Raw genomic sequence first — 15179 nt, forward strand, 5'->3', positions numbered from 1 at the left:
CGTCGTGGCTGCTGCTCGATGCGCTGCGCTGCCTCCGCCCGACTCGCTGAACACATCCTCCAGTCGCTGCGGCCTCCAACTCGCCGTCGCCGGCTCCACGGTCCGACGGCCTGGGCCTGCTTCTCCCGCTTCCAGTCTGGCCTCTGGCTGCCATGCTCAGCTCCCCTCCTCCCAGTCGGAATGCTTCCCCACTGAGGAGCAGCCAGCTGACGTGCTCTAGCGGGTCGACATGGCTGCTGCTGCGTCCCGACTCGCCGAACACCTCGCTCCGGTTGCGGGAGCGACGAGAGCGGTCCGCCCGAAGCCGGGAGAGCGCCGGACTGTCTCGGTCGCCATCTTGACTTCATCGCCATCCCAGGAGCGTTACCAGATAAAATTTGACACCACGCCACATATGGCAATATTAGGACAGGCGACCAAAAGTTTGGTCAAAGAGGGAGGTCTCAAGGAGCAAAAAGGTAGAGAGGTGGAGAGGTTTAGGGAGGGAATTCCAGAGCTTAGGGTCAGCTGAAGGTACAGTCGCCAATGGTGGGGAGAAGGAAGTTGGGGATACGCAAGAGGCCAAAATTGGAGTAACGCAGAGTTCTTAAAGGGCTGTAGAGCTGGAGGAGGTTAGAGATAGGGAGGGGCAAGGTCATGGAGGGATTTGAAAACAAGGATGAGAATTTTAAATTTGAGGCGTTGCTGGACCGAGAGCCAATGTAGGTCAGCGAGCACAGGGATGATGGGAGAATGGGACTTGGTGCATGTTAGGACACGGGCAGCAGAGTTTGGATGACCTTAAGTTTACAGAGGGTGGAGGATGAGAGGCTGGCCAGGAGAGCGTTGGAATAGTCAAGTTTAGAGGTAACAAAAGCATGGATGAGGGTTTCAGCAGGTGGGCAATATTACAGAGATGGAAGTAATTGTCTTGGTAATAGAGAGGACATGGGTCGAAAGCTCAGATCAGGGTCAAATAGCCACGGTTGTGAACAATCTGGTTCAGCCTCAGACAGTGGCCAGGGAGCGGGATGGAATTAATGGCTAGGCAACGGAGTTTATGGCGTGGGCCAAAGACAATGGCTTCAGTCTTCACAGTCACAGGGGATATCATTTGTGACTTTGATTAGGGCCATTTCAGCACTGTAGCTGGGGCGGAAACCTGATTTGAGGTGTTCAAACATAGAGTTGTGGGAAAGATGGGCACGGATTTGGGAGGTGACAACATGTTCAAGGACTTGAGAGGAAAGGAAGGTTGGAGACGAGGCGGCAGTTTGCAAGGGCAGAAGGCTATTTTTTGGAGGGGGGGTGGGTGGTGATGATGGCAGATTTGAAAGGGAGGGGGACAGTACCAGAGGAGAGGCCACAGTTTACAATATCAGCTAACATGGGGGCCAGGAAGGGAAGTTGGGTGTTGAGCATTTCAGTGGGAATAGGGTTGAGAGAACAAGAGGTGGGTCTCATCGACGAGATAGAGCATGAGGTCAGATAGGAGGAAAAACTAGAGAAAGATGCGAGTTCAGGGCGAGGGCAGGGGGGGAACCTTGGGGAAAGTTTGGCTTGGTAGGCTAGGGGTAGGGTGGGATGCGGCAAAGGCAGTTGAATGGACGGTCTCAATCTTAGTGACAAAGAAGTCTCTGAGCTCCTCGCACTTGTTGTTGGAGGCGAGAGTGGAGGGGTTTAAGAAGACAGTTCATAGTGGAGAAGTCGAGAATTACCTCTTCATTCCAGGATGATCCTGGAGATGTAAGCAGTATATAGAGGAGAGCAAGAGCCAATGGTGCTTGAGGTAGTCCAGCCAGATTTGGCAATGAATGGCTAAACTGTAGTGTATGTGCCTTTAAGAGCCCCAGGTGTGCTGTAATGCCGGTAATTGCCACTCAGGCTATATAAGCCTGTATATTGTGTATATCCGTTAGGGAACCCCCCCCCCCAGACTTTGCTTAGTAAACACCTGTGAACCAACTCCTGTCTTCAGTATCTTTATCAACACACGGACACTACATAAACCAGTGTCCGCCATGAATGGTTTAAGTCGACATCCCTTGGACTTAAGGGAATGGAGATGGGGGGCTGTTCCAGAGGGAATGACCAGGGAGAGAGAGAGTAAAGGTTTAACTGGGGATAAGGGCATCAGAGGTGGGGTTGTGGATGTGATGGAGCAGAAATATCATGCATGTGGAGGGCCAAAGACTACACAGTTGGGAATTTGAAAGTGCCATTAGCATCATTTGCAATGCTGTGGCTGCAACTCACCATGTTCAGCTACAGTATCCCAAGTATGGTTGACAAGCAGAGCACAGCCGCATCACAAGTAGGGTGTATCCATGATAAGAGGACCCAAACTGCTGTTGGCATCTTTTGAAATGAACAGCCCCAGAGCTAAAACCCCTCCCACCCTTGTTTTCCATTGTCAGCTGGTTCCTATCTATGTTTTTTCCTTGAATCCACAACCTTCTGACTCAGGGGCAAGTGAGCTACCACCTCAACATATAAGTAACATTGTTGTCAGAGATATAGTGTATTGGTATCAAATATGTTATAAGAAATATATTTAAGCCAATACTCTTCAATGTAGTGTGATAACATTACTTCTGTGACTACTTAATTGCTCCCGCTACGTCACAGAAATGTAACCACCTAATTCAAAAGAACCTCCAGACACAACCCAAGTTCTCAAGGACAAAACTTGTTATCTAATGTATCACTGGCTGTTTATCCAGAGTTCAAGCAGGCACGGAACAAAAATTTCTACACAATAACTTTCCCTACATTACAACAGTGACTACACTTCAAAAATACTTCATTAGTTGGAAATACTTTGGGATTGTTAAAGGTGCTATATAAATTCAAGTTCATTCTTTCTTACTAATAAGCGTCACAAAAATTCTGGTGGGGAATAAAAGATCTATAGTATGGCTCCATTGAAAGTTCACATGACCACAACGACAATTCAGTAAAATTGGAGCGCTGACAGTAGCATACCTTGAATACGAATATGAAAATGGCAAGCCATTATATTTTTGCTGGCATGAACTGCATACAACATTAATTATTTATACTACTAAAGCTCACTGTTGAAGCACACATAGATAGAAACATAGAAGATAGGAGCAGGAGTAGGCCATTCGGCCCCTCGAGCCTGCTCCACCATTCAATGAGATCATGGCTGATCATCCAAATTCAGTACCCTGTCCCTGCCTTCTCTCCATATCCCTTGATCCCTTTAGCCTTAAGAAATATATTAAAACTACTTCTTGAATATATTTAATGAATTGGCCTCTACTGCCTTCTTTGGCAGAGAATTCCACAGGTTCACCACTCTCTGGGTGAAGAAATTCCTCCTCATCTCTGTCCTAAATGGCTTACCCCTTTATCCTTAGACTATGACCCCTGGTTCTGGACTCCCTGACCATCGGGAACATCCTTCCAGCATCTAGTCTGTCTAGTCCTGTTAGAATTTTATAAGTTTCGATGAGATCCCCTCTCATTCTTCTAAACTCCAGCGAGTACAAGCCCAATCGACCCAATCTCTCCACATACGTCATTCCTGCCATTCCAGGTATCAGCCTGGTGAACCTTCGCTGCACTCCTTCCATGGCAAGAACATCCTTCCTCAGATAAGGCGACCAAAACTGCACACAATACTCAAGGTGTGGTCTCACCAAGGCCCTGTACAACTGCAGCAAGACATCCTTGTTCCTGTACTCAAACCCTCTCGCTACGAAGGCCAACATACCATTTGCCTTCTTAACCGCCTGCTGCACCTGCATGCTTACTTTCAGCGACTGGTGTACAAGTACACCCAGGTCTCGTTGCACTTCCCCTTCTCCCAATCTATTGCCATTCTATTATAATCTGCCTTCCTGTTTTTGACACCAAAGTGGATAACCTCTAGAAACCAATGCAGCACAAGTACCAGTATTTGGCCATGGAAGCAGTAGCAGAATCCAGTCGCCGTTCCGTGTGCAACTGCAGGCAGCTGTCGATGAACGCTCGTCCCACACAAGCCTGTGTCTTTATTTCTGCCAGCTTGTGCTGCACAGTCTAGAAGTGAAAGGAAGAGGAATCCTTACCACAGTTTCATGCACTCTCTACGTTTCATGACTAGATAGCAAATTGCAGAGTGGCATCTCTCATAATACTTCATTAAAAAATTTCTGATGAATGAAAGATGACCTTAAGTGTCAGCAATTGCTGATCAATATAAAACTATTGTATGTGTCACTTCATTTATAAAATTGCTCACTGTGACATTCAGTAGGTCTGCTCTATCTAAAGTGTAAGCCATTTCTGCTGACTTCAAGGCTTGAGAGAATTTAGAACAGTTAAGCAAATGAAAAGCAATGACTGTAATATTTTGGTTATCAAGCCAAGGGCATAACAGTATTGCAAAAAAATATTGTCATGCTTTATTCTGTTATTAGCCCACTGCCCTCCTAGCCCAAATGTGGAGGAATGCTAGAATTGTCCTGGCAATGAACTTTCATTCTGTTACATCAAGTACTTCTTGACACATCAGAGCTTTTAAGTTAAAGTGCCAGATTCGAGTCTGTTAGAACCATTTTCTTGTATGGTCATTAAAACTTCATCAGGTTCTACCAATGGATTTGAGGGCAAAGGCCATATAAACCGGAAGGTCCCAGATTGGTCTTCTGGTCAGTGCAGAGCAGCTGGCCTCCTGGGCTACAGAATGGGGAGGGGAGTGGGCAAAATCAGCCAGGGGTCCTGCTCCTCCTTACAATCCATGGCTGCAAAGTCTGTGTGGATGTTGTACAAGATGGAGCTCAGCGATGCGGTCCTCAACGGTGGAATGCCTTGCCAACACTCACGGTCTGGGCTCAAACACAAAGATTGGCCACTTGGGCAAGGGGTAGGGTAGCATAGTGGTTATGTCACTGGACTAGTAATCCAGAGGCCTGGACTAATGATCTGGGGACGTGAGTTCAAATCCCAACTGATGCGCCATCAATTACTCAAAAGACTGAGGTTAAGCGAGTAACAACCAGGCTTTTATTAACTAAAGAATGAAGGTCTAGTCTCGAGTGGTCGACCCGTCCAGAATACTAAGGGACTGGGAGGTAGTCACTTATATACCTGGAATAGTGGGAGGAGTCAGCCGAGGCATGTCCAGACCTGTACCTAGTGGAATACACATACAGACAGGTATAACAGTGGTTTACCACATTCACCCCTTGTTTAAAATTGAGTCCGGCGGGGTGAAGTGTATTTAAAAGTTCGTGTATTGGAGTCTCTCCGGAGGTCTTGTCTGCCGCTGTGATCGACATGGCGACGGCAGGGGTGGTGGAGCTTCCGGCGTCGCGTCCCGTGTAGGCTGGGGCACTGGAGTGTAGTCCTTGTGGGTGACGGTCCAAGGCGAGCCGGCTGCTGGGGTTGGATATCGGGTCGTGGGGGGGGGGGGGGGGGGGGGGTGGTAATGGGTAGTGGGTTACAGCGGTCCCCGAGGGTGTCGTGGGGGGGGGGGGGGTGGTAATGGGTAGCGGGTTACAGCGGTCCCCGAGGGTGCGAGGTCTCGTATGGAGACTGCATCCTCCCGCCCGTCCGGGTACGCAATATAAGCGTACTGGGGGTTGGCGTGGAGGAGGTCGACCCTCTCGACCAGGGGGTCCGTTTTATTGGTCCTCACGTGTCTTCTCAGTAGTACCGGCCCTGCGGACGTCAGCCATGGCGGTAACGCTGTCCCCGATGTGGACTTCCTTGGGAAGACAAACATTTTCTCGTGAGGGGTGGCATTGGTGGCAGTGCAGAGCAGTGACCGAATCGAATGGAGCGCATCGGGGAGCACCTCCTGCCAGCGGGAGGTCGGAAGGCCCCTAGGCTTTAAGGCTAGCAGGGCGGCCTTCCAAACTGTCGCATTCTCTCTTTCCACCTGTCCGTTCCCCCGGGGGTTGCAACTGGTGGTCCTGCTTGTGGCTATACCCCTAGCGAGCAGGTACTGGCGGAGTTCGTCGCTCATAAACGATGAGCCCCGGTCGCTATGGATATAGCTGGGGAAACCGAACAGGGTGAAGAGGCTGTTCAGACATTTAATGACCGTGGCACTGGTCATGTCCGGGCAGGGGATAGCGAATGGGAAACGGGAGTACTCGTCAATGATGTTGAGGAAGTACACATTGCGGTCGGAGGAGGGGAGAGGCCCTTTAAAATCGACGCTCAGGCGTTCGAAAGGGCGAGTGGCTTTTATCAGGTGGGCTCTGTCTGGTCTATAAAAGTGCGGTTTGCACTCAGCGCAGACTTGGCAGTTCTTGGTCATGGTCCTGACCTCCTCAATGGAGTAAGGCAGGTTGCGGGCCTTGATGAAGTGGAAGAACCTGGTGACCCCTGGGTGGCAGAGGTCATTGTGGAGGGCCCTCAGCCCATCGATCTGCGCGCTGGCGCAGGTGCCACGCGATAGGGCATCTGGGGGTTCATTGAGCTTCCCAGGCCGGTACAAGATCTCGTAATTGTAGGTGGAAAGTTCGATTCTCCACCTCAAGATCTTGTCATTTTTGATTTTGCCCCTCTGCTTGTTGTTGAACATAAAAGCAACTGAACGCTGGTCAGTGAGCAGGGTAAATCGTTTTCCGGCCAGGTAGTGCCTCCAATGACGCACAGCCTCCAACAATAGCCTGGGCCTCCTTCTCGACCGCGGAGTGTCTGGTCTCCGGGCCCTGGAGGGTTCGTGAGAAGAACACCACAGGTCTCCCCGCCTGATTAAGGGTGGCGGCCAGAGCGAAGTCGGACACATCGCTTTCCACCTGGAAGGGGATGGATTCGTCCACTGCGTGCATGGTGGCTTTGGCAATGTCCTCCTTGATATGGTGGAAGGCCGAGCGGGCATCTGCCATCAGGGGAAAAGAGGTGGATTTGATCAGCGGACGGGCTTTGTCTGCATAGTAGGGGACCCACTGGGCGTAGTAGGAAAAAAACCCTAGGCACCTCTTCAGAGCTTTTAGGCAGTGGGAGTTCCATAAGGGGACGCATCCGGTCCGGGTCGGGACCGATGACCCCGTGTTCCACAACACAGCCAAGGATGGCGAGGCGGTATGTGCGGAATATGCACTTCTCCTTGTTATATGTCAGGTTCAGGAGTTGGGCGGTGCGGAGGAATTTCTCGAGGTTTGCGTCATGGTCCTGCAAGTCATGGCCGCAGATGGTCACATTGTCTAGGTAAGGGAAAGTGGCCTGCAGCGCGTTTTGATCGACCATCCGGTCCATCTCCCTTTGGAAGACGGAGACCCCGTTGGTAACGCCAAAGGGAACCCTAAGGAAGTGATAGAGGCGGCCGTTTGCCTCAAAAGCAGTATGCTGGCGGTCTTCGGGGCAGATGGGGAGCTGGTGGTACGCTGATTTCAGGTCAATGGTCGAAAAGACGCGGTACTGCGCGATCTGGTTGACCATGTCAGCTATGCGGGGGAGTGGGTAGGCGTCCAGCAGGGTGTAGCAGTTTATTGTTTGGCTGTAGTCGATGACCAGGCGTTGTTTCTCGCCGGTCTTAACGACCACAACCTGGGCTCGCCAGGGGCTGGAGCTGCCCTCAATAATCCCCTCCTTCAGGAGCCGCTCCACTTCGGTTTTGATGAAAACCCTGTCCCCGGCACTGTATCGCCTGCTCTTTGTGGCGATGGGCTTACAGTCGGGGGTGAGGTTAGCAAACAGTGGGGGGGGGGGGGGGGGGGTGGGACTCTGAGTGTGGAGAGGTTGCATCTGGTGCGCGGCGGGCAATTTGGAGGCTGCTGGCTGCGGACTGAGTGGGGGGAGGGGGCCACCGTAACGCTTTTGAGGTGGCACTGGAAATCCAACCCCAGTAGAACGGCAGCGCAAAGTTGGGGCAGGACCAGGAGTTTAAAATTATTGAACACAGTCCCCGTCTACTACTAGTGTCACCACGCAGTAGCCGCCAATGTCCGCTGACTGGGACTCGGCGGCCATAGAAATCCGCTGGTGCGCAGGCAGGACTGGGAGAGAGCAACGCCGCACCGTGTCGGGGTGGATGAAGCTCTCTGCTCCCGGAGTCAAAAAGGCAGTTTATTGCATGGCCGTTTACTTTAACGTCCATTTTGGACCGAGCTAGTTGGTGCGGTCTCGTTTGGTCCAGCCTAACAGAGGCCAGCGTAGGGGTCGGTGTGTCGCTGCGGGTATCAGATGGGGGGGGGGGGGGGGGGGGGGGGTTAGCGGCCTGCTGCGTCCCGGCTGGTGTCCAAGATGGCGGCGTCCATGAGTCCCATGTGGCTGGAGGCGTCCAAGATGGCTGCTGCTGCGGTGGTTCGCACATGGCTGGGGAGGCCCAAGATGGCGGCCCGCACGGGGCGCTGTTGGGGGCCCAAGATGGCGGCTCGCACGGCCCACACGCGGCGCTGCTGGCGTTCGGGGTGGCTTTGGCCTTGCAGACGCTAGCGTAGTGTCCCTTTTTCCCGCAGCCCGAGCAGGTTGCATTCTTCGCCGGGCAGCGCGCTCTGGGGTGTTTGGCCTGGCCACAGAAGTAGCATTTCTGGCCTTGGGATACTGCTGTCTGGCTTTGGGACACTGCTGCGGTGGTTGGGCCGTTGTTGGGCTGTGGCGGCACGGTGCTATGGGGCTGTCCTACCGTGTCCCAGGTTGTCGTTCCCCGCGGCGTCCACGGTGCAGAGGAGTAGGCATCCATGCCCCGGTAGGCTGCGTCCAGCGTTAGTGCAATTTCGGAGGCTTTGTCGAGGGTGAGGTCACTCTGCTCCAGCAGTCGCTGTCGGGTGTAGTTGGACCTGTGGCCCGCTACGAAGGCATCCCGGATCAGTTCCTCCGTGTACTTAGTGGACGTTACCGCCTTACACCCACAGGCCCGGCCAAGCACGGACAGTGCTTGGAGGTATTCCTCAGTCGATTCCCCAGGTTGTTGCTTGCGACTCCCCAGGAGGTGCCTGGCGTAAATTTCGTTCACAGGGCGCGTGTACTGGATCTTGAGGAGCTGGAGGGCGGCTGTGTACAAGGTCGCGTCCCGGATGACCGAGTACACTCGGTGGTTCACCCTGGAGATCAGGACAGACAGTTTGTTTGCATCCGTTACGACCGCAGTGGAGGCAGTCAGGAATGCCTCGAAGCACATGAGCCAGTGAGCAAACTTGGTGGAAGCGTCCGCTTCCCGACTGTCCAGGTCCAGGCATGCTGGTGTGAGGATCTTCTCCATTATAAAAAATTTAGTTAATAAAATTGATGCGCCATCAATTACTCAAAAGACTGAGGTTAAGCGAGTAACAACCAGGCTTTTATTAACTAAAGAATGAAGGTCTAGTCTCGAGTGGTCGACTCGTCCAGAATACTAAGGGACTGGGAGGTAGTCACTTATATACCTGGAATAGTGGGAGGAGTCAGCCGAGGCATGTCCAGACCTGTACCTAGTGGAATACACATACACATACAGACAGGTATAACAGTGGTTTACCACACCACCACAGCAGCTGGGGAATTTAAATTCAGTTAATTAAATAATTCTGGAATAAAAAGCTAGTGTCAGTAATCAGGTTGTCGTAAAAACCCATCTGGTTCAGTAACGTCCGTTGGGGAAGGATATCTGCCGTCCTTACCCTCTGAAATGGCATAGCAAGCCACTCGGTTGTAACAGGCTGGTACAAAAACAATAAGAATAAAACCGAACAGACCACCCAGCGTCGACCTAGGCACCAGCACCGACCCTGCAAAGTCCTCCTCACCAACATCTGGGGACTTATGCCAAAACTGGGAGAGCTGTCAGCCTGATACAGTCATACTCACAGAATCATACCTTCCAGCCAATGTCCCAGACTCCTCCATCACCATTCCTGGGTATGTCCTGTCCCACCGACAGCACAGACCCACCAGAGGTGGCAGCACAGTGGTATACAGGTGGGAGTGAGTGGCCCTGGGAGTCCTCAACATTGACTCCTGACCCCATGAAGTCTCATGGTATCAGGTCAAGGATGGGCAAGGAAACCGCCTGCTGATTACCACCTAGTGCCCTCCCTCAGCTGATGAATCAATACTCCTCCATGTTGAACACTACTTGGAAGAAGCACCGAGAGTAGCAAGGGCACAGAATGCGCTCTGGGTGGGGAACTTCAATGTCCATCACCAAGAGTGGCTCGGTAGCACCACTACTGACCGAGCTGGCAGAGTCCTGAAGGACATAACAGTGAGACTGGGAAAAACACACGACCTCGTATTCACCAATCTACCTGCCACAGATGCATCTGTCCATGACAGTATTGGTAGCAGTGACCACCGCACAGTCCTTGCGGAGACGAAGTCCTATCTTAACACTGAGGACACCCTCCATCGTGTTGTGTGGCACTACCAACATGCTAACTGGGATAGATTCAGAACAGATCTAGAAGCTCAAAATTGGGCATCCACGAGATGCTGTGGGCCATCAGCAGCAGCAGAATTGTATTCCACCACAATCTGTAACCACATGGCCCGGCATATCTCTCACACTACCATTACTATCAAGCCAGGGGACCAACCCTGGTTTAATGAGGAGTGTAGAAGAGCATGCCAGGAGCAGCACCAGGCATACCTAAAAATGAGGTGCCAACCTGGGGAAGCTGCAACACAGGACTTCATGCATGCTAAACAGCAGAAGCAGCATGCTATAGACAGAGCTAAGTGATCCCACAAGCAATGAATCAGATCAAAGGTCTGTAGTCCTGCCTCATCCAGTCGTGAATGGTGGTGGACAATTAAACAATTAACAGGAGGAGTAGGCTCCATGAACATCCTCAATGATAGCAGAGCCCAGTACACAAGTGCAAAAGACAAGGCTGAAGCATTTGCAACCATATTCAGCCAAAAGTGCCGAGTGGATGATCCATGTCGGCCTACTCCTGTGGTTCCCACCACCACAGAAGCCAGTCTTCAGTCAATTCGATTCACTCCATGTGATATCTAGAAACAGCTGAGAGCACTGGATACAGCAAAGGCTATGGGTCCTGGCAACATCCCGGCTGTCGTGCTGAAGACTTGTGCTCCAGAATTAGTCGCGTCTCTAGCCAAGCTGTTCCAGTACAGCTACAACACTGGTAGCTACCCAACAATGTGGAAAATGGCCCAGGTATATACTGTCCACAAAAAGCAGGACAAATCCTGCTCACTGATGCTCAGTTTGGGTTACACCAGGACCACTCGGCTCCAGACCTCATTAATGCCTTGGTTGAAACATGGACAAAAGAGCTGAATTCCTGAGGTGAGGTGAGAGCGACAGCCCTCGACACCAAAGCTGCATTTTACCGAGTGTGGCATCAAGGAGCCCTAGTAAAATTGAAGTCAATGGGAATCAGGGAGAAAACTCTCCACTGGTTGGAGTCATACCTGGCATAAAGGAAGATGGTTGTGGTTGTTGGAGGACAATCATCTCAGCCCTGGGACATTGCTTCAGGAGTTCCTCAGGGCAGTATCCTAGGCCCCACCATCTTCAGCTGCTTCATCAATGACCTCCCTTCCATCATAAAGTCAGAAGTGGGGATGTTCGCTGATGATTGCAGTGTTCAGTTCCATTTGCAACTCCTCAGATAATGAAGCAGTCGATGCCAGCATGCAGCAAGACCTGGACATTCAACGACATTACCATCGCTAAATCCCCTATCAACATCCTGGGGGTCACCATTGACCAGAAACTTAACTGGACCAGCCACATAAATAATGTGGCTACAAGAGCAGGTCAGAGGCTGGGTATTCTACGGTGAGTATCTCCGGACTCCCCAAAGACTTTCCACCATCTACAAGGCACAAGTCAGGAGTGTGATGGAATACTCTCCACTTGCCTGGATGAGTGTAGCTCCAACAAACACTCAAGAAACTCGACACCATCCAGGAGAAAGCAGCCCGTTTGATTGGCACCTCATCCAACATTTACTTCCTCCAGCACCGGTGCACTTTGGCTGCAGCATGTACCATCTACAAGATGCACTGCAGCAACTCGCCAAGGCTTCTTCGACAGCACCTCCCAAACCCGCGACCTCTACCACCTAGAAGGACAAGGGCAGCAGGCGCATGGGAACACCACCACCTCCAAGTTCCCCTCCAAGTCACGCACCATTCTGACTGGGAAATATATCGCCGTTCCTTCATCATCACTGGGTCAAAAGTCCTGGAACTCCCTCCCTAGCAGCACTGTGGGAGTACCTTCACCACACGGACTGCAGCGGTTCAAGAAGGCAGCTCACCACCACCTTCTATGGGGCAACTAGGGATGGGCAATAAATGCTGGCCTTGCCAGTGACGCCCACATCCCAGGAACGAATAAAAAAAGTTATTGGAGGGTTTCTGGTACCCATGTAACAACTCAGAAAGAGTCAACCCCTTCTTGAGGATGGTTAAAAAAATAAGTAAATCCATAAATAGAAAAAGTGCCATGGGGAAAGCCACATCCCCTTTCTGAGGATGGGGGAGGTAAGAGGAAAAGAAAGGCAATTAATTTTACCTAAGCTGTTCACAAGTCTAAGGACAGTTCTCTTACACAACTTTTGAATGCTATTCAGCTTCTGTCACATTTCATGTCAATAACTGCAAGAGTTTTATGTTATCTCAGTATTGTGAAACTAACCAGTTTGTTAAATTCTGTTCGTTCACCAAATCACTCATTTCATACAAGCCTTTCATTTCCTCCAGAAGCGAACATTTATTGTAATTAACTTGCACTCACCTGCAAATCAGCAATAGTTTTTCCAAAGGCCTTTCTCTGCTTCACATACTTTCTGGTTTCTTCAAACATGAATTCACAGTTGGCAAGGGCCATGTCTGCAATTAGCAACCGTTCCTTTAAACATACAGAGTTACGCTTTATTTCAGACAGGAATAAATGCAACAGAATCCATCATATTTGCACCTCACAAACAGAACTTAGCAATATAAATGGCACAGGTTAATACAAATTATATTTTGTGCATGGTGGGATATACAAATTTAATGGCAGGTTATACAAGCAAATAACAATCTGATATAGGACAGGGCAGCAAATCAAATCCATGCCATCTTTTTTTAATGTTTCAAAAGATGGTCATTAAGCTATTGGATAGTCCGACTACATTTCTTTTTCTGCTTTACAATTTTGCTGGTATTTTCTCACTGTTGGGCTCAGTATCTTCTTCATACTATCCCTACCCCTTCCAAAGATGTCACAGGCTTGCAGTTTAACAAAAAGGACAGGAACAATATTACTATTTTCCAATATTCTTCCCTCTCTCGAAGGTGTCAGCTCTTGCTGCAGGGTGGCTCCATGGGCATTGGTATCCCTGTGGTACCTTTCTGAAGTGGCCATTCGTCAAGCAGGTCTAGACTAAGAATGCAGAGTGTTAATTGTATTCAAGTGGTATAGCAATTGGGTTTTAATTGTATTCAGGTGGTGGGTATTAATTGGGGGCTCTCTTGTGCATATATGTATATGGGAGTAGGCTGGGGAAGGGTTGCAAGCTTATGTTGGGGGTGCACAGTATGTGATGTGTGTCTCTGTAAATAAAGGGTTGTAAGCGACTGAAGACTAGGCTCTAGTACTCTATCGTTCACCACCTGGCTATCCGACTTTTACACAGAGGGCACCACAGCCAAGCCTGATCCTGTTTTCACCTGGTGTCCATGCACGTACGTTCTAGTAGGGGGTCACTGGACAGGAGCGAGAACCCTGGCTGACTTATCCTGCACCTAGCCCAGACCAATTTTAGTGCTGTCTACTGCCACCAAGAACGAGCCTAGCAACTTTCTGTCTGTATTTCACCCCGAGGTCATCAGGTGAGTTTACAAAATAACATTAAAGGGCAGCACTAGTACAAGAGACGGCAATGCAAAGTAATCCTCTCCCCCTTCTTCATCAGTACAGTTAGGCGAGAAAAGCTAAATATTTGTGTTAAGAAAAATATCTCTCCCCTTCCCAGGCTGCTTGTTGGAAACTTGCCATGCTATGATTCTAACATGGAAATTGGCACTTAGCAGTAGTGACCTGAGTCAGCAGTTCTCACTGCAGCTGGGTATCATTCCCAGGCCTTCATTTAAACAATGCACAGCTAGCTCCACTCCATGGCCTAGTGGATAAAGGCATGACCCAGTGTACTACTGAACTATACAGACCAGGTGGTGACAGGTTCAATTCCTGCCCTGCATTAAGCTAGTGGATCTCAATTAGGGCAACAGTTGGGGTGCTGTATTTAGCCTCAGTGCCCTGGGCTAGAAATGGGGGAAAAACTCAACCAAGATTGCCCCTCATAATTGTTACCCAATGACTCCAACTGTGTGCATGATGAGTAGGATTGGGCTCCGCTACAATCCTTTCCATGATTGAATGGTATGTCTCGGCTCACACATGAAAAATGGCCACGAGTGAAAGCTGCCAGCTCGTACCTTAGAACAATACAGGGAGAGAAATTGCAAAATCACGAAGCAAGTGATAATAAAAATCCGCAGCCATTACCTGTGGAAGCTCGGTCATTAGATAGTAGAATCCCTTATTAACCTTCCCTAGTAGAGCTTCAGCTGGCAAGCGAACATCCTCAAAGAAGAGCTCAGCTGTATCCTTTCCATTCAAAAAGAACAAGAGCATTTGTGTCAGTCTAGGCAGTATAATTTACAGCTTCTTAATCTTATCCATTACTTCAGTGAATGTAAGTAATAGTTAGTGCTTACACACAGTATCCAAAATACACACAAAGAAAAAAGACTTGCATTTATATAGCGCCTTTCACCACCTCAGGACACCCCAAAGCGCTTTACAGCCAATGAATTACTTTTGAAGTGTAGTCACTGTTGTAATGTAGGAAACGTAGCAGCCAATTTGTGCACAGCAAGCTCCCACAAACAGCAATCTGATAATGACCAGATAATCTGTTTTAGTGATGTTGATTGAGGGATAAATATTAGCCAGGACACCGGGGATAACTTCCTTGCTCTTCTTTGAAATAGTGCCATGGGATCTTTTACATCCACCTGAGAGGGCAGACTGATTAACGTCTCATCCGAAAGAGGACACCTCCGATAGTGCAGCAACTCCGTCAGCACTGCATTGGAGTGTCAGCCTAGATTTTGTGCTCAAGTCTCTGGAGTGGGGGTTTGAACCCACAACCTTTTGACTCAGAGGGGAGAGCGCTATCCACTGAGCCAGGGCTGACACAGAAGGGACAAAATAATCTCGTGACAGGGCTATGGGGAAAGAGCGGGGGCTATTGGATAGCTCTTTCAAAGATCTGGCACAGGCATGATGGGCC

The 15179-nt window shown here is 50.0% G+C and overlaps 1 protein-coding gene across 1 annotated transcript in view; it reads right to left on the bottom strand.

The window, feature by feature from the left end:
* The window catches only part of acadl (acyl-CoA dehydrogenase long chain), a 53563-nt gene that overhangs the window by 22515 nt on the left and 15869 nt on the right, over positions 1–15179 (bottom strand). Inside the window, exons 3-5 of the mRNA XM_085985376.1 lie at positions 14390–14491; positions 12632–12745; positions 3899–4026 (exon numbers count right to left, since the gene is read on the bottom strand). Coding sequence (XP_085841502.1) covers positions 3899–4026; positions 12632–12745; positions 14390–14491 — 344 coding nt within the window. The remainder of the gene's footprint in view (positions 1–3898; positions 4027–12631; positions 12746–14389; positions 14492–15179) is intronic.

This window comes from Somniosus microcephalus, chromosome 4, assembly GCF_052327205.1.
Source record: "Somniosus microcephalus isolate GS21.2 chromosome 4, FLI_Smic_1.0, whole genome shotgun sequence".
Classification (NCBI taxonomy): domain Eukaryota; kingdom Metazoa; phylum Chordata; class Chondrichthyes; order Squaliformes; family Somniosidae; genus Somniosus; species Somniosus microcephalus.